The sequence below is a fragment of the Arvicola amphibius genome, chromosome 4, assembly GCF_903992535.2.
Source record: "Arvicola amphibius chromosome 4, mArvAmp1.2, whole genome shotgun sequence".
Classification (NCBI taxonomy): Eukaryota; Metazoa; Chordata; class Mammalia; order Rodentia; family Cricetidae; genus Arvicola; species Arvicola amphibius.
Window position 1 is genome coordinate 44,303,926 of NC_052050.1, and position 17,068 is coordinate 44,320,993.

The 17,068-nt window shown below is 40.0% G+C and overlaps 1 protein-coding gene across 1 annotated transcript in view; it reads left to right on the forward strand.

Moving 5' to 3' along the window:
- Nsrp1 (nuclear speckle splicing regulatory protein 1) overlaps window positions 1–14,770 on the forward strand; it is a 31,232-nt gene extending 16,462 nt beyond the window's left edge. The window contains 6 exon segments of the mRNA XM_038326610.2: window positions 5,027–5,083; window positions 9,275–9,403; window positions 10,173–10,214; window positions 10,216–10,381; window positions 11,251–11,359; window positions 12,827–14,770. Coding sequence (XP_038182538.1) covers window positions 5,027–5,083; window positions 9,275–9,403; window positions 10,173–10,214; window positions 10,216–10,381; window positions 11,251–11,359; window positions 12,827–13,781 — 1,458 coding nt within the window. The 3' untranslated portion in view covers window positions 13,782–14,770.
- Window positions 14,771–17,068: the final 2,298 nt, after the last annotated feature.

Here is a 17,068-nt window from a genome sequence, read left to right on the forward strand (position 1 = left end):
AATAGAATTCATTCCAATACATATGTGCGCATGCACACATAAGGGATTATAATCTCCAAATGTACCTGTGAGTTTTAATTTATAGAGGTCACTGGTGACATGAAGTTGATACTATTGACAGATTATTATTAGTTATAAACTAAGGGGTAAGGGCACACCACTCCATGTAGAGCCACATGTGAAAACACCAAGGTTGAGTTTATTTTTGAGACAAAGTCTCTTTAGGTCAGTGATTCTCAGCTTTTCCTAATGCAACCCTTTAATATAGTTCCTCTTGTGGTGACCCCCCAACCATACAAATTATTTTCATTACTACTTCAAAACTGTAATTTTTCAGCTGTTATAAATTATAATGTAAATATCTGATATGCAGCTATTGAGAACCACTGCTTTAGGTAGTCCGGGTTGACCTTGAAACCAGTGAGTCCCTTCTACATCTGACTGAACCACCAGTTTTGAAAGAGCTAGGAGAAAGTGTGGTCCAGAGTCTTTTGTTTGTTTGATTTGAGACAGGGTTTCTCTGTGTAACCTTTACTGTTCTGGATTTGTAGCTCTGTAGACCAGGCTGACCTTGAACTCACAGAGATCCCCCTGCCTCTGCCTCCTGAGTGCTGGGATTAAAGACATGTACCACCACTGCACAATAATGGTTCAGCGTCTTTAATTGTGCTTTACTTGAAAAATGCAGGACTGGGTGGTGGAAATAGTCTACAGCTAGCAAATTTGAACATAGGGGCTCTGGGCAGTTGGTGTGCCCTATCTGGTCATAGCAGTTATTGCTTCTGGAATGCAAGAGCCTGCTGAAGAAGGTGGTTCAGAGTTTGGGTTGAGGTTTGGTAGCTGATACCACAGATATGCTCATGGGCAATCCTTTACTTTGAGAATTCACTAGCTCTGAGAGGAACAATCCTCCTAGAACATCAGATGTACAGAAAGTAAGAAAATAGAGTAAATGCTCTTGGTCCGGGGATGAAATGGCATATAGATGTCGACTATAAGGAAATGCATTTATCTGTTCTTAGCCCTGGTTTTTTTTTTTTTTTTTTTTTTTTTTTTTTTTTTTTTTTTTTTTTTTTTTTTTGGTTTTTCTTTTTTCTTTTCTTTCCTTTTTTTTGTGATCTTACAAAAAGCTAGGTATTATCCTGCCCCTTGCTTTCTGATTTATTTGTGTATGTCTGGGCTGGAAAGAGGCTTGGTGGTTTAGATCGCTGGCTGTTCTTCACAGATTTCCACACCTACACAGCAGCTCACAGCTGTCTATAATTTCAGTTCCAAGGACATCGGGGCACCAAGCACACTCTAGGTACACAGACATTCCATTCAGACAAACACCCGTAAACATAAACTAAAAAACAAATCTAAGAAAAATAGAGAGGGCTGAAGACAAGGCTCAGTCAGTAAAGTACCTGCTTCAGGTAATATTCAGAAACCAGAGCTAAAACATGTAAAGTCAAGTTGATAGGGTGCAAAATCAAAAGTGTAACCTACAAATAAAAGGCAAATTATAGTACAGCACCTGAGTCTAAACTTTATAAGTTATGTCTAGAATAAAGACATACTGCAGTGTAAGATTGATTTTTAAGAACAGAAAGCAGGTAACCAAAAATAGGTGATTCCAGAGTGTGTAGCCAGAAATAGGTCATAGTCAAGTTGATGTACTCGAGTGAACAAAAGAAGCAGAACTGCACAGGATAGTAGCTCATACAAAACTCTCTGAGAAAGCTGGGTGGCTTTTGTTGTTTCTATTCTTGGCATCTCAGTGAGAAATGGCCTTAGTCCTATCAAAGCACTCCTGATATATTGTGGGGAAAACCACATATTTTTGCGACAGGGTTTCCCTGTATAGTTCTGTCTGGCCTGAGACTTAATGCTGAAGACCAGGCTAGCCCTGAACACACAGAGATCTACCTGCCAATACCTTTCCAGTGCTAGGCTGGCAGTAAAGGAAGGCAGTTTCTGAAATTTTAATTGTATAATTTCTGAAATTTTAATGTATTGGGAGTGACTCATATATTTATTTGTTTATGATATAAATATCTGAGCAGAGTTTTATTGTGTCTCTACTGACAGTAGTACATAGGGTGGTGTCTTCTACACAGCAAGATCCTCAGTTGATGCTTTAAAATAATAAAACCGTTTTAAAAATTAAGTTGAAATCTTAATACTCTACTTCTGAAATATTATAGTATTAAATAAAAATATGACCTCCTCGTGCACTTAAAAGCATAAACATGGACAATTTTAAGCCCCAGTAAGATATTAAGCCAAACTTTTTCCTCTTTTGGTGTTCTATAAATAAGTACAATTGGTTTTATCTTTAGTCTGAGCTCATAATAAAAATATCACACACTCCTCAACTCTTAAGCAGGTTTTGCTTTTTTTTTTTTTAGATTTTATTATGTATACGATGTTCTGCCTGCATATCCGCCTGCAGGCCAGCAGAGGGGACCATATTTCAGTACAGATGGTGTGAGCCACCATGTGGTTTTCTGAGAATTGAACTCAGGACCTCTGGAAGAGCAGCCAATGCTCTTAACCGTTGAACCATCTCTCCAGCCCAGGTTTTGCATTTTTAATCAGTATAAATATGAGTAAATTAAGCCCATAACAGATTGCTGCTGAGTTACAGAACCACGATTAAATGGTCTAAAAGTTAAAAGAACAGGGGAAACCAGACTTGGTGGTGCACACCTTTAATCCCACCCAGCACTAGGGAGGCAGAGGTAGGTAGATCTCTGAGTTCAAAGCCAGTCTTGTCTACAGAGCAAGTTCCAGGACAGCCAGAGCTACACAGTGAAACAAAACACAAACACACACACACACACTAACAGGGAGTTTTGATCTCATAATTTTCCAACACAACAGATCATAGCTATGAGCTGTTTGAAAAGAAGTATTGGTTCTTGAACTGTTTTTCTTTAACTAAGAGCTAACTATCTTGGGCAGTGGGTAGGTAAACTCTTGTTTCAGAAAAAAAGGCAATAGATGCCTCTCCCCCCCCCCCCCATACTTAAAATACAGAATGACAGGTTAATTTCTATAAAAATGAAAAACTTTGGTTCAGTTAAAGATTATGACTAGAAAAAGTTAATCTAGTGACCTAGTGTCTGTAGGTGTTTCAGATAGTTACAGAGCCTCTTAGTGAAGCACGCCAGCAACATTTGCAGGGCTGCTTCTCACCAGTCATCACAGCCAGGACGCAGTTCAGCCAAGTGGTGCCCAAAAAGTCTCCCCTTTAGGCCAGATCTCACTAAATTCAATGTAGCAAACACTGGGTCGGTTGGAGCATTTTTATTCTCATAGAATAAATGAGGCGTGCAAAGACCCACTTGTGCAGTTTACAATGCCCTGCTTGACTACGTCTTTATCTTTAGCCCTTAGAATTGTGTGAGGGCTACCTGTAGAATAAGTGCTGTTTTTTTTTTTTTTTTTTTTTTTATTTGAAACTAGAATAGACCGAGACTTACTTAGGTGCTAAGTGTTGGTGAGTTAAAATATTTACAAGGTTTTAGGTTTCATAGACTTCTTTTCCTGAGATTTTTTTGGCAGAAAATGTATTTTTAAGTATCTTATGGGTTTTGTTTTTCACTTTTAGGATGATTCAAATGTTTATATTTTATCTTACTTTAATTAATCAACTAGTGAGTATATTTTGTAGTTTAAGCATATTTATCCGGTCTTTTTCGCCCTTTGAACCAGTCAGGTGTATATTATGAGGTGGGAATTGTTAAATGGTAGGGATATTGAAACGGGGGAATTTGACATATGCGTGAAAACTGGAACTCACATCCTTGAGCTGCTTTGTGAACATTATTTTCAACTTCTTCCTTATTATCTAAGGCTAATAATTAAGTGTTGGCAGTAGCTATATGTCAAGGTTTTGTTTTCTGTATGTATGTTTCTTTCTCTGATTTGTGAAAGGAAGATAAAAATCCATTTAATTTGCACTAATTAGAAGGATAGACATAAAATACATTGGAAGTATATATTATTCCTATAAATGTTTTAAATTGATAATCTGATAGGATATACTGTTGCACACCTTAAATCCCAGCACTTAGGAGGCAGAGGCAGGATGATCTGTGTGATTCAAGGCCAGCCTGGTCTATGTGGCAAGATCCAGGACAGCCGGGGCAGCAGTAGTGAGACTCTGTATCATAAGACAAACAAAATTTTTTTTTTTTTTTTTTTTTTTTTGACAAACAAAAATTTTATTGGAAGTGCTGCTTACTGGGGAAATTTGGGTTCAGTGACTAATACATTTGACCACACTTTGATAGTGTTGTAACATGTTGGTTTCATTCTCTGTGACTGAATACCCAATAGTAGGATTACTGGGTTACATTGTAGTTCTGTTTCTGATTCATTCTGAAACCTCCACCTTGTTTCCCCAAGTGGCTACCTTGCAGGACTCTCTGTTCCCCACTTCCTTGTAGCACTGGTCTTTTTGATAGTAGCTATTTCAACAGGATGGAGGCAGTGTCTTGTAGCTCCAGTTCACACTTTCTTGCTATTTGTGATGCTGAGTGTGCTTTTTCATATGCTTGTTAACCATTTATTTGCATGTCCTTTGGGGGGTGATGTTTGTTTGTTTGGTTGGTTGGTTGGTTGGTTGGTTGGTTGGTTGGTTGGTTGGTTTTGTGGCAGGGTTTCTCTGTGTAACAGCTCTAGCTGTCCTGAACTCTGTAGACCAGGCTGGCCTCAAACTTCCATATATGTCTATAGCTCATTATTTTGTATTACCCACTTCAGATGTATAGTGTACAAAATTCACAACCAGCTTTTTTGTTGTTTTGTTTTGTTTGGTTTGGTTTGGTGTTTTGTTTTGTTTAGTGCCTTAGAACCTGTTCTGATGCATTACAATGGAAGTTAATTTGTCTCTTAACATTTAGGGGGAAAGACCTTAACGTTAATTTAATTAATATTACCTTTCTATTTTTAACTCTTAAATAAGGAACCCTTTGCCAACCAGAATACTGGAAAGGAAATTTGAATTAGATAAACAGTGACACTTTCTGCCTTGCAGACCTCCGTGAGCGAGAGCCTTCAGAGGGAAGCTGCTAAGAAGCAGGCCATGAAACAGGTAGGGGCCAAAGAGTTTGGGTACCTAGTACTGGAAGTTAAACAGAACAGATGTGTGTAATGAAGTCATTTTATCTCTTAAAATGTGTAAAGTGTTTCCCGGTTTATACGATTGCAGACTTTATAAATTCTAAAGGAAGATAGAATCAGCTCTTTATCACAGGCTGTAGATTAAGCCACCTTTGCTTCCTACTGACTCAGCAGCGGTCTGGTAATGGGTTGTTGGGATTTGTTTCTTTATTAAATTTTGCTTGGAACTCACTTGTCAGAAGAAAAAAGTCTAGCCATAGCCAAAGTGATTTCACAATTACTTTGAATTCATCTGCCAAGAAGTGGGGAGTAGCCAGGTCCTATGTAAGAGTGATTCTGTTCGGAGCACCCTAGTGACGGAAGCACTTCTTCCCATGCATGCATTCAGTATCATTTAAAGGTTTGAAAGCTCACCCGTGCTTCTGACTGAGGAAGTATCAGTTGCTCCTTTTGTGGCACTAGATCTAAAATGTACTGATTTCTGTTTCTATAATAGCTTATCTCAGATTTGATGGTCCAAAGTATAATGCAGTGAGTGACGTTGAGAGTGTGGCCCAGGTGCACCCGCTCAGCTGCCGCTGCTGTGCCTTCCCATTGGGATCCCCTGCTCCCTTTGTTCCCACTTTTACCTCTTCTGCTTTAAATCCAAACCAACTTACCATGAAGTTTGTTGCATTTATCAAGTTGTCAAGAAAATAGGAACTAGGAAATGGATGATCCTTTAATTCCTTGTCCTTATTTATTTGGACATGAATTATACAAAACTGATGGTGGTGTTTTTGTATTTTACCCGTTTCGCTGGTTTGTCATGAGTGAATAGCATTTTAGTGTAATTACCCAGATTGGAAAAAGTCTAATGCCAAGATTGCTAGCATTTACAGAATGAGCTAGTAATATGTACACTTTGTAAGTTTATTTCTACTTTAAGGCTTGTGTGGGAGTGAGTGTGTGTGTGTGTGTGTGTGTGTGACAGAGAGAGAGAGAGAGAGAGAGAGAGAGAGAGAGAGAGAAAGAGAGAGAGAGAGAGAGAAAATACCATGCATGTGTGAAGTCAGGAGTCAGGAGCTTGCCCTCCCTCCGCCTTGTTGGGTGGTCTTTCTAGTCATTACTGCTTCTGGCCTGTTTTCCTGTGTCTGCCTCCCACTCTGTTGCAGCAGTGCTGGGATTATAGATGTGTGCCACCACCTCCCGCTCCTGTACACGGTTCCAGGGATTGAACACGAGGGTCAGTTTTGCTTATCAAGTGCTTTCAGCTGCTGAGCCATTTGTCCTGCCCTACCGTTGTGTTTGTTTATTTGTTTTTGTTTCAGTGTATTTATTTAGAAATATGGTTTTGCTTATCACCTAGACTGGCCTAGAATTTGTAATGCTTCTGCCTCCACCTCCCAGGTGCGGGGATAATAGGCTTATATCATTATGCATTGCTTCGTACTACTTTTTTCAGGTTTATTTTGTTTTAGTTAGTTTTTTAGTTTAGAAATACTACATTTAGGGCTGGAGAGATGGCTCAGAGGTTAAGAGCATTGCCTGTTCTTCCAAAGGTCCTGAGTTCAATTCCCAGCAACCATATGGTGGCTCACAACCATCTGTAATGAGGTCTGGTGCCCTCTTCTGGCCTGCAGGCATACATGGAAGGAATGCTGTATACATAATAAATAAATAAATATTTAAAAAAAAAGAAATACTACATTTAGATTTTAAATTGTAGGTGGCTGTGAGCCTGTGTGTGAAGGTTCGCAGCTAGCTTCAGGACTGCTCGCTCCTCTCATCGTAGTTACTGAGCCCTCTCACCAGCTCCTGTTCAGAGACTTTTTGTTGGTGTTATTTTTAGCAGTAATTTATCAGCTTTTTAAGTTCTTAGAATTAGTTACAGTGAAATTTTAATTAAAAGCCCTACAAAAATATTTCCCAATGTTATAATATTGTAGCCATTTTAGGGACCTTAATGACTGGCATTGTCTGGGACTTATAATATGGCATTTTTACTATTGCCAGCTTTTTCTAAATTTCTACAGAAACATTGTAAGAGACAAATTAATTGGCTGGCTCTAGTTTTTATTATTTTTAATTATGTGTGACTATGGGTGTCTGTATGTGAATATATGCGTATCCTTGGGTAGAGTAAATACCAAAGGAAGCCAGGGCCATTGGATCCTCTGGAGCTGGAGTTACAGGTGGTTGTGAGCTGCCAAATGTAGGAGCTGGGAACTAAGCTGGGGTCCTCTGCTAGAACAGTGTATACCCTTAACCACACTGAGCTATCATCCAGCCCTTCCTTCCCCTAAGATTTTTAGATGAGTATATGAATCTGTTGTCGATTGCCTTGTCTGATATTTGGAGCTATATATTTACCTCAGAGCAGTCCTCTATTTTGGTTTTTTCTTTGAGACAGGATCTCATTCTGGAGCCCTGGCTGGCTTGGAGCTCACTATGAGCCAACCCTGTTCTTAAACTCCTAATCCTCCTGCCTCCACCTCCCAAGTGCTGTGATTACATGTGCCACCACTTCCAGATGCTTTGTTGTTGGTTTTGGAGATGGCTGTATATTATTTCTTAGATGCATTTTTCTCTCTTTGGATTCTCCCAGCTAGTTTGTGGAGGGAGCAGCAGTTTACTGTAATTCATTTTCTGAATATTGAGAAATCCGGGATGTGGGATTCTTAGTATTTTTAACAATATTCCAGATCAAATTTATTCATTTATATGTGCATTATTCTGTGAAGGTTTGGTGTAGAAACCTAGGACAGACTGAGGCTGTAGCTCAGTGGTAGTGGATTTGTTTACCGTGTACATGGCCTTGGGTTCAACTCTTAGCACTGCAAAGAAACCTGAAGATAACCAGGTAGATTGTTTTGAATAATCATATCACTTTTCCTTAAAAAGGACCACTCTTAGTATCTGTAGTAAACAAGTCAGTACAGCAGTTCAAGAAAAATAATAATGTATATCTCTGCATTTCAGAAATTAATTAGTTGGAACAAAAGATTACAATTTGTGGAGCAGTAAAAAGGTGATAACATTGAACATAAACGGGGCAGATCGAAGTATTGGCTGTTCTTGGAGAAGACCAAGGTTCAGGTCTGGCACCCACATGGAGGCTCACAACCACGTGTTAATTCTTGTTCCAGGGTATTAGACTCGGTCTTCTGGCCTCCTAGGAACCATATAGTGCACAGATATACATGCAGGCAAAACACACATAAAATAAATCTCAAAAGAAAACGTTGAACACTGTAGTTTACATGTTTATCAGACTCAAAAGAAGTACAGTATTGGTAGTTAAATTTCCCAGAGATGGCTCATTTAAGATGTAGGGGTCGTGGTAGCGCTGAAACTCATAGGTAAGTTTTTTTTTTTAAGATATATTTTATATGTATACGTTTTTTGCCTACTTGTATGTATATGCGCATGTATGTGCACCACTTGCATACCTGATGTTCTCAAGTCAGAAGAGAGCATCAGATCTCCTGATCTGGAGTTAATGTATGCTTATGAGCCAACATGTGGCATATGCTAAGAATCGAACCCAGGTCCTCTGCAAGAGCAGCCAGTGCTCTTAACCCCTGAACCATCTTTCCAGCCTCTAGATAAGATTTTGATATGCTATAAGAGAAAAGAACAAAGATAGGAACATGATAAAAGTAGAGGACATTATATGATTGATAATGTAAAAATTAATAGTAATATGGCTCCCATTTAATGCTGTTTGGGATTTTTTTAGGAACTTTAATGTGTTTCCTATGATCATACTTTTGAAAACTAAACAATTTATTAGGAAACCTAATTTATTAAACGTAACATAAAAATTAAGCCAGGGCTGCATGTTGCTCATTCATGCCTTTGACTTTTAAATTGTTGATGTGGATAATTATGTATAATTCAGAATGTCATAGTTTATTGTAAACACTTACTAGAAGGTAGATATAATAGTCATTTATTTAGGTGAGGTGAAATTAAAGCCCACAAATTGCTCAAAGTACGTGGAGCTAGGATTCACCCAGGTGGTCTGCTGTAGAGTTTGTATTTGTATTTCCTGTCGTGAAATGTGATTGGTACAGTTTTTAAGATATATTTCTAACTTATGAGCCTTTGTGAAAAAGTATGATTTTTAGTGGTATCTTTTGACTGGTACATAGTTTTTAAACATTTGCTTCTTTTAAAGACCAAACTGGAGATTCAGAAAGCTCTTGCAGAAGATTCCACTGTGTATGAGTATGACAGCATTTATGATGAAATGCAGAAAAAAAAGGAAGAAAGTAATCCCAAATTGCTTTTGGGAAAAGATCGAAAGGTTAGTAGCTGAAATACAACTTTTGTTGATCTTGACCTGTTTGTTTGTTTGGTATTATTTTAAAATGACTTCCGGAAAAATTTAGGTATTAAAATGAATTTTTGATTCTAAATTATAGATTTAATGTTTAGAATCTATATCCTAGCAGGTGTCAAGTGAATTATCCAGTATTTTTGAAATTTTTTTTACCTTGAAACCTTATAATTTTTTGAAAATTTTTCTATACTCATTCTGTATACTAGATTTATACTGCTCCTGGCTTGTTTTCTGATTTATTCATTTGTTGAATTAAGAGTATCACGTGGCCAGGCATAGTGGCACGCCCTTTAGATCCCAGTACTTTAGAGCCAGGCATGGTGATAAGCCATTGGGAGACTGAGGCAGGAAGGTCAGAAGACGAAAGCCATCCTCGGATACGTAGCAAGTTCAAGATCAGCTCGGACTGTGTCATACCTTATCTCAGTAAAACAAACTAAAAAGAAAATCAGAAGTGAGGAAGCCGAGGCTGGGCAGGTCTCTCCAGCCATCACTGAGCTGGCCTTGAACTTGGTGTGACTCCCCTGCCTTTGACTCCCACAGGCGAGGATTACAAGTGTGTGCTACCTCTCCTTCTGCTACACCCAGATTTTTAGTGGAAACCATTTCAGTAGCAGTTTGGCTAGCAAATTTATTCTGAGTTTTGAAAAGACAGATTACTTAGACTAAACATTTCTATATTAACGGGTGTGATTTTTTTCCTCTTTCCGAAATAATTTTATTTTTCCCTTAGCCCAAATACATTCACAATTTGCTAAAAGCAGTGGAGATCAGAAAAAAAGGAACAGGAAAAAAGAATGGAAAAGAAAATACAGAGAGAGCGAGAGATGGAAAAGGGAGAATTTGATGATAAAGAGGCATTCGTGACATCTGCTTATAAAAAAAAACTTGAAGAGAGAGCTGAGGAGGAGGAAAGAGAGAAGAAGGCTGCTGCCCTGGAAGGTGAGGGAGGGAGGGGACAGGTTGCTACTGTGACTGCAGGGCTGTGTCCGTGTTGGTGGGAGAGGCAGGGCTGAGCCTTTAAGTCATTGTTACTCCTGTTGGGCTTTTCATTTAGTCCTTATTTTATTACTTTAAACTATGAACGTTACAAACCATTGTCTTAGATATTCGCAATGTAAAAACATTTACAAGGCATAACAACATTACATTTGCCAGAACATAAATAAACTTTAAACTTTAATAACATTCTGAGATGAGAAAATGTTTAACACCACTCAAGGAACATTAACTGAACAGTTAGAAAAAGAATACCATTAATAATCAGCAGCTAAGGAATATCTTAGCCATTGAATTGAGTACTTACCAGTTATTTAGTGGCAAATGCTCTCCAACTTCAAGTGAACGAAAACTAATGTATAAAGTTGTATCTGGAGGCTCAGCAGGTAAAGGAGATTACCACCAAGCCTGAGTTTGATCCCTCGAACTTACACAGTGGCAAGAGAGAACCAACTACCACAGGTGTGTGGGTAGACAGAAAAATCAGTTAAGCACTAAGAGCGTATTCCTGACTCCTGGACTAGAGGTCTTTGCACATCTTTGTATGATGTATGCTCTGCGTGTATAAAGTGCACTGTGCTGAGCCGGGCAGTGGTGGTGCACGCCTTTAATCCCAGCACTCGGGAGGCAGAGGCAGGAGGATCTCTGTGAGTTCGAGGCCAGCCTGGTCTACAAGAGCTAGTTCCAGGACAGGCTCTAAAAAAGCTGCAGAGAAACCCTGTCTCGAAAAACCAAAAAAAGAAAAAAGAAAAAAAAAGTACACTGTGCTTTCTGAATCCATATTCTCGGTTTATCTTTGCTTTCCTTCCCAGCACGACTGGATGTGACCAAGCAGAAAGATCTCAGTGGATTTTATAGGCACCTGCTAAATCAAGCAGTTGGTGAAGAGGCAGTTCCTAAGTCCAGCTTCCGTGAAGCCAGGTAAGAGGTGGCAAGTGGAACGTTCTCTCCTTGACAGTCTTTGGTTATGTGGTTTAGGAGTTGTTGTAAACTCTTGAGTGGCCAGGTCAACCAACACAACCTAATTGAGTGAGTGAGTGACGTTTACAGTTTCTTAACTTCAAAACCTAAAGATTTTGTTCAGCCTGGTTTTTATTCTACAACTCACAAAACAATTATTAGTTTACATTAAAACATTTTAGTGTACAAAGTTTCTGTTTAAGTGCTTTTTGGGTCTTATGTATGGCCTTAAAGGAGAAACAAAACCAAAGTGTACTCTTTCTTAAAGGAAAAATATTTAAGACCCTGGTGCCTAAGAACAATTACTGCAAGAAGAAGAGATTGGCATAGGGCTGGGTTGTACAGCATGTAATTGTATGTGATCATTAGATAGCATATGATACAAAAATGGTTTATTGAGCAGAACCCTGCCTCCATAGAGGTCATATTCACAACTCAGAGGGTAAAACGACCCTGTCTGATATCAGCAGGAGTGATGTGTTGGGTATTCGAGTAACTTAAATATAAAATTTTAATCTTTGTTACATTTCAAGTACTATGCTGCTATTTTTGGCTGATGACTGCCCTATCAGACAAATATGTATTTGTAGATATTACCATTTCTGTAGACAGTTCTGTTACGTGTCTCTGATCTGGAAAAGTAAAGGATTAGGAGACTTTAGATAAAATTTTAAGCTATTATAGAATTAGAAAGTAATTATATCATGTGTACAGACTAGTTGAATGTAAAAGGGAGAATCTGAGAGGACACATGGATGTTTTTGAACACATGACTGACATGCTTCATTACATCCAGTCCTCCAGCACGAGGAACAGTCACATGTGGGTGTGATCACTGAGTTGATCGTGCAGGTCGTGTGATAATTTCAGGATTGCTGATGGCAGCAGCCAGGAAGACTGAGCAGTTTCTTTCCTGTTGTGATGGGCACTGAGACACTGTATCAGGTCAATGATGTCTTTCTAGTCTTAGGAAAGTTTAATTAGTAATGTTTAGAATTAGATTTGGTACTGTTTTCTGTGTGATGTTTCTAGTACTTCTCAGAACAAAATGAAAAAATCTAATAGTCACAGCTTGAACTTTATGTTGTGAAAATAGAACTTAGATTCATGGCAAACCTTACTTTTCCCAATTATTCTTTGTCTAGAACTAGAAAGAAAAATGAGACCTACACAGACCCTTTCCTAAAGGTTCTGGGGACCAAGAGAGGAGGACTGTGTTCTTTTGTTTTATGTCTATCAGTCCTAAAATACCCCCAGCTGTTTGAAAGTTCTAATTTAAAAAGACAAATAGACATCAGTCTTGTGCATCAGACAGTACATATGATTTAGTTTTGAGTTTTGCGAAAATTTACATGAGTGTTCCTTTGCTTTCTACAACTAAGAAAGTAGCATTTTGTATTTATATTATTTTTTTAAATTTTATTTTAGGACTGGAATAAAAGAAGAGAAGCCCAGGGGTTACTCTGATGAAACAAATTCAGAGGACAGACCGCAGCAGAACTGTGCTCTCCAAACTGGTGAAGAGGAGGAGGCAAACCCAGACGCTGACAGCGATTTTGACACTAAGAGCAGCGATGACGATGAAAAGGGAGGAAATAAAGTAAACTACAGACGGGAAGAAGACACAGAAGCCTCCAGGAAACACCCCAAGCATCACAAGAATCAGGCCCACTCACGATCGTCTAGTGAAGAGAGAGGGCATGGTACCAAGTACCACTCCAGAAGCCCCAAGTCAAGAGGTCATCACCAGGACAGGCAGGCCAGAGAGCAGGAGAGCCGGCACACGGACCACGGCCACCGCAAAGAAAAGAGTTCTCACAGGCACAGAGAAGCCGATCACAAAGATGACTACTGCAGGAGGCACGAGCACGAAGATAAGCTGAGGAGACGAGAACAGCGGGAGAGAGAGGACAGAGAGTGGAAAAGGGAAACACACTCCTCTAGAGAACTAGATAGAGACAGACACCGTCACAACCAGGACCGGCACCGTGAGAAAGGAAGAAAGGAGAGATATGAGAGCAACGGTAGGCACAGAGAGATGGAGAAACAGGAACGAAATCGAGACAGAAGGGAAAGCAGCCCAAGGTCTAGACCAAAGGACGAATTTCTTGACCAGGAAAAATCCAGCAAAATAAGAAACATGGAAAAGGACAAAGGGGATCAAGAGAAGCCCTCTCATTCTGAAACCTCACCAGCAGCAAAGCATAGACTGGCAGAGGAGAGGCAGGAGAAGGGCAGTGAGCAGGAGAGGCCCCCTGAGGCCCTGAGCAAGTTTGCAAAGCGGAGTAGCGAGGAGACTGTGCTGTCAGCTAGAGACAGGTACTTGGCCAGGCAGATGGCGCGGATTAATGCAAAGACTTACATTGAGAAAGAAGATGACTAATGGCTGCCAGGGTCTGGAGTTCCTTAAAAGCAGAACAAAATAAAATTTAAAAACTTGAAGCTGGAGAGACAGCTCAGTGTTTCAGAGTGCTCGCTGCTCTTACAAGGATCCAGGTTTGATTCCCAGAACTCACATGGTCAGCCATCCCTAACTTCAGTTCCAGGGGATCTGATGCTTTCTTCTGGCCTTTTCTGTGGGTACTAGACACTCACTTGGTGCACTGACTTACAAGAAGGCAAAACACCCATTCATGTAAAATGAATAGTTAACACAAAACCAAAAGAAAAATCTCAAAAGCACATTATTAAAGACTTATTTTAATGGTTTTAAGGAAGCCAATTTTCCTCACAACGGATCTACTGAATTTTTCAGGGGGTGGAAACAAAGTCCTGCTATTGAACTCCAGTGCTCAGGTGATTCTCCTGTCTCAGCCTCCCGAGTGCTAGAACTGCAGGCACATGACTGACCCATTCCCAGTGTGTCATGTTTCTCTTGTTGCAGAAAATATTTTGTGAATACTGTCTTTCAAGTTAAAATACATAAATTTTAGAAGTAGAAAAAATGGCATATGTTCTGAAATTTGTGTTAAAGCATAGATAATGCATGTTGTCTAAATAGCGTTTTTGATCCACAGCATACTTGACTTAGGGAAAGTGATGTGCTCCTGCGTTGGAGCCACCTTTTACTTGTCAACGTAATTTCCAGGTTAAGGACAAGGCTTAGTAGTAGAGCTCTTGCCTGACATGCACAAGGCCTTGGGACTGACGGCCAGGATTGAAAAAAGGCAGGAATTTCATTCATGTTTAAACCTTGTTGTTTAGAAGATATCATTTTATTTTATAATTTTGTATTTTGCAAATTACTAAGTTGGTCTGTAAGTCAGTCTGTCGGCTGAGAGTGAGAAGATGTTTCATATACTCCGACAGGGAGACAGAAGCCTATTAAAGCCCCATTTCTCCATTCAAATAAAACTACACTTTCTTACCTAAGACCCTGAAACCTGACCATGGCCTTTGCGTGCTGTGAGTTTATCCGTGGGGACAGAAGGGATGACCACTAGGGAAGGTGTTCTCTGGCAAGTTTTCCCATGCCAGGAAGTCCATTTATTTCGTGGTACTTCATCGTGAAGAGTTTACCGTTTGAGGACAAACTTGGTCTAGTGGTAGGTTTACTTAGATGAAAAACTATTGTATATTGAGAGACATGCTTAATATTTATTATTTTACTATATTCCTAGGTCCTAAAAGGGAACGTAACAAAGTGAATGTCTAGATCCCTGACTGACCTAGTAAATGAGATCTTGTAGATTCTTGGCAAGCCCTAAAAAGCCCTGATTTACACAAGGGGAGCAGCCTAAGTGGAAAGATGAGATCTTAGGAGAGCAGGAGTGATCACAAACTTTGAGTCTCAAGAGAGAACACCATTCCTTCCTTAGGATTAGTCCCTGTGCTTGGAAAAGTTAATTTGGTTATGGTGTACAAGATAGTCTAAGGAGGGAGAGATCATATCAGATCAGATAGTTTCCTACATATCATATAATTTCCCTCTCCCAGAAGTTCCAATACTTCCATAAAGCACATTGGCTGCTCTGAAAAGACACCAATTAATTATGATACACAGGTTTTCCCCGAATAAGCAGTTCTCATCTCTCTGTCCTTCATTCCCTTTTCTGGGAACAGTATCCTGATTTTCCCTTGGGACACACCCAGCATCCTTTAATTTTGTTTTCTCTCTGTGTTTGTTTGTGTTCTCGTATACTGTGTGTGTGAGAGTACCCACGGAGGCCAGGAGAGGGTGCTGGACCCCTGAAGCGGGAGTGGCAGTAGCTGGACCACAGGCTGTGGGTGCTGGAGACCAGCCTCTGCAAGAGCTGCAAGCTCACTCAACCACTGGGCCATCCCTCCAGCTACCTTCTCCTTCTTGATCCTGAGCTTCAGAGGGGACAGAGTGGTCCCAAAGAAGTATGTGACTCAAGCAGGCAGATCTGAAATTAGATGTTCTCTGCTAGCATTGCTGCCTTGAAAATGGGGCAAGCCTGAAATTCCATGGCCGAGTGCCCAGCTTCCTGCAGCCCCCTGGGGCCAAAGCAATGGTGGGAGGTGGGAAGGTCCTCACCTGGTGGCTTTTCAGTCTCTTGGTCTTGGGTAGGAGCTAGTCATTTGTTTTGTAAAATATTTAGGCCAGTACTTTTTTTTTAGTTTGAATTAGACATCTTCCTATACAATCAGAAAAGACCTGTTTGACACATTATTTCGTTTACAATAATCCCTTGCTAAAACTTAGATGGAACACTTTTTTTTTTCTTTTAAGGAAGGCTCTCAAACCCTAAGTGGCCTAGAGCTTCTATGTAGACCAGGGTGGCCTTAAACTCTCAAAGATCCATCTAGCTCTGCTGGAATTAAAGGCATGTGCCGCCACACCCTACTATTGGAACACAGACTTTTATTATAACATGTATGGTATGCATGTACCACTGAGCAGATTTACAGAAAATAGATATTCGAGAAAGAACATGGCCCATTCCGAAGAAGACCTCCCTAGTGCACTCCCTCTGGCTTCTGACACCAGGTCAGGTTTGCTGATTCGCTGGTATCCATGCATCCTTGGTGGGTCCTGGCTGACTTCTCATTTGCACCTACAAGGTACATGTATCTGTGTGCATTTCAGTGGGGTGACTCCCAGGAGTGGAAGTGCTGGTTGACATAAGGTGTCCAACACTCAGTAGGTAATACCAGATTGGTTGTATTAAAATCCATTCCTGGGCTGGAGAAATCACTTAGTGATGGAGCTGTTGTCTAGCATGCTTTGGACTCTAGTACCATAAAATGAGCAAACAAAGCATTCCTTTTGTCAGTGGAGATTTCCAACACTTATTAACAGATGGGTAGCTTATTTTTGTAGGGGGATAATCTTGTATTTCTGCAAAGCATGAGTGAAGGTCAGAAGACAGTTTTCAGAAGTCCATTGTCCACTTCCACTAGGGATCCTAAGAACAGAACTCGTGTTCAAGATCAGTGGCAGGTGCCTTTATCTGCAGTCAGTTCCTGCCAGCCCAGTGTTTGCCTTGTGATCTTGGCTAGCCTTGCTCTCCTAGTAGTCCTCATGGCTCAGCCTGCAATGCTGAGATTACACACATGCACTGCTACCCCTCGGCAAAGGCTCCTTGTGGACAGTTAATTCTGCCTCCCTGCCCTTTTCTTAATGCCCATTTAGATTCTTCATATTATTGTAAAAGTCTTTTGACTATGGCTTGTCTTCTACTCTCTTAGTGGGATCTATTGATGAGC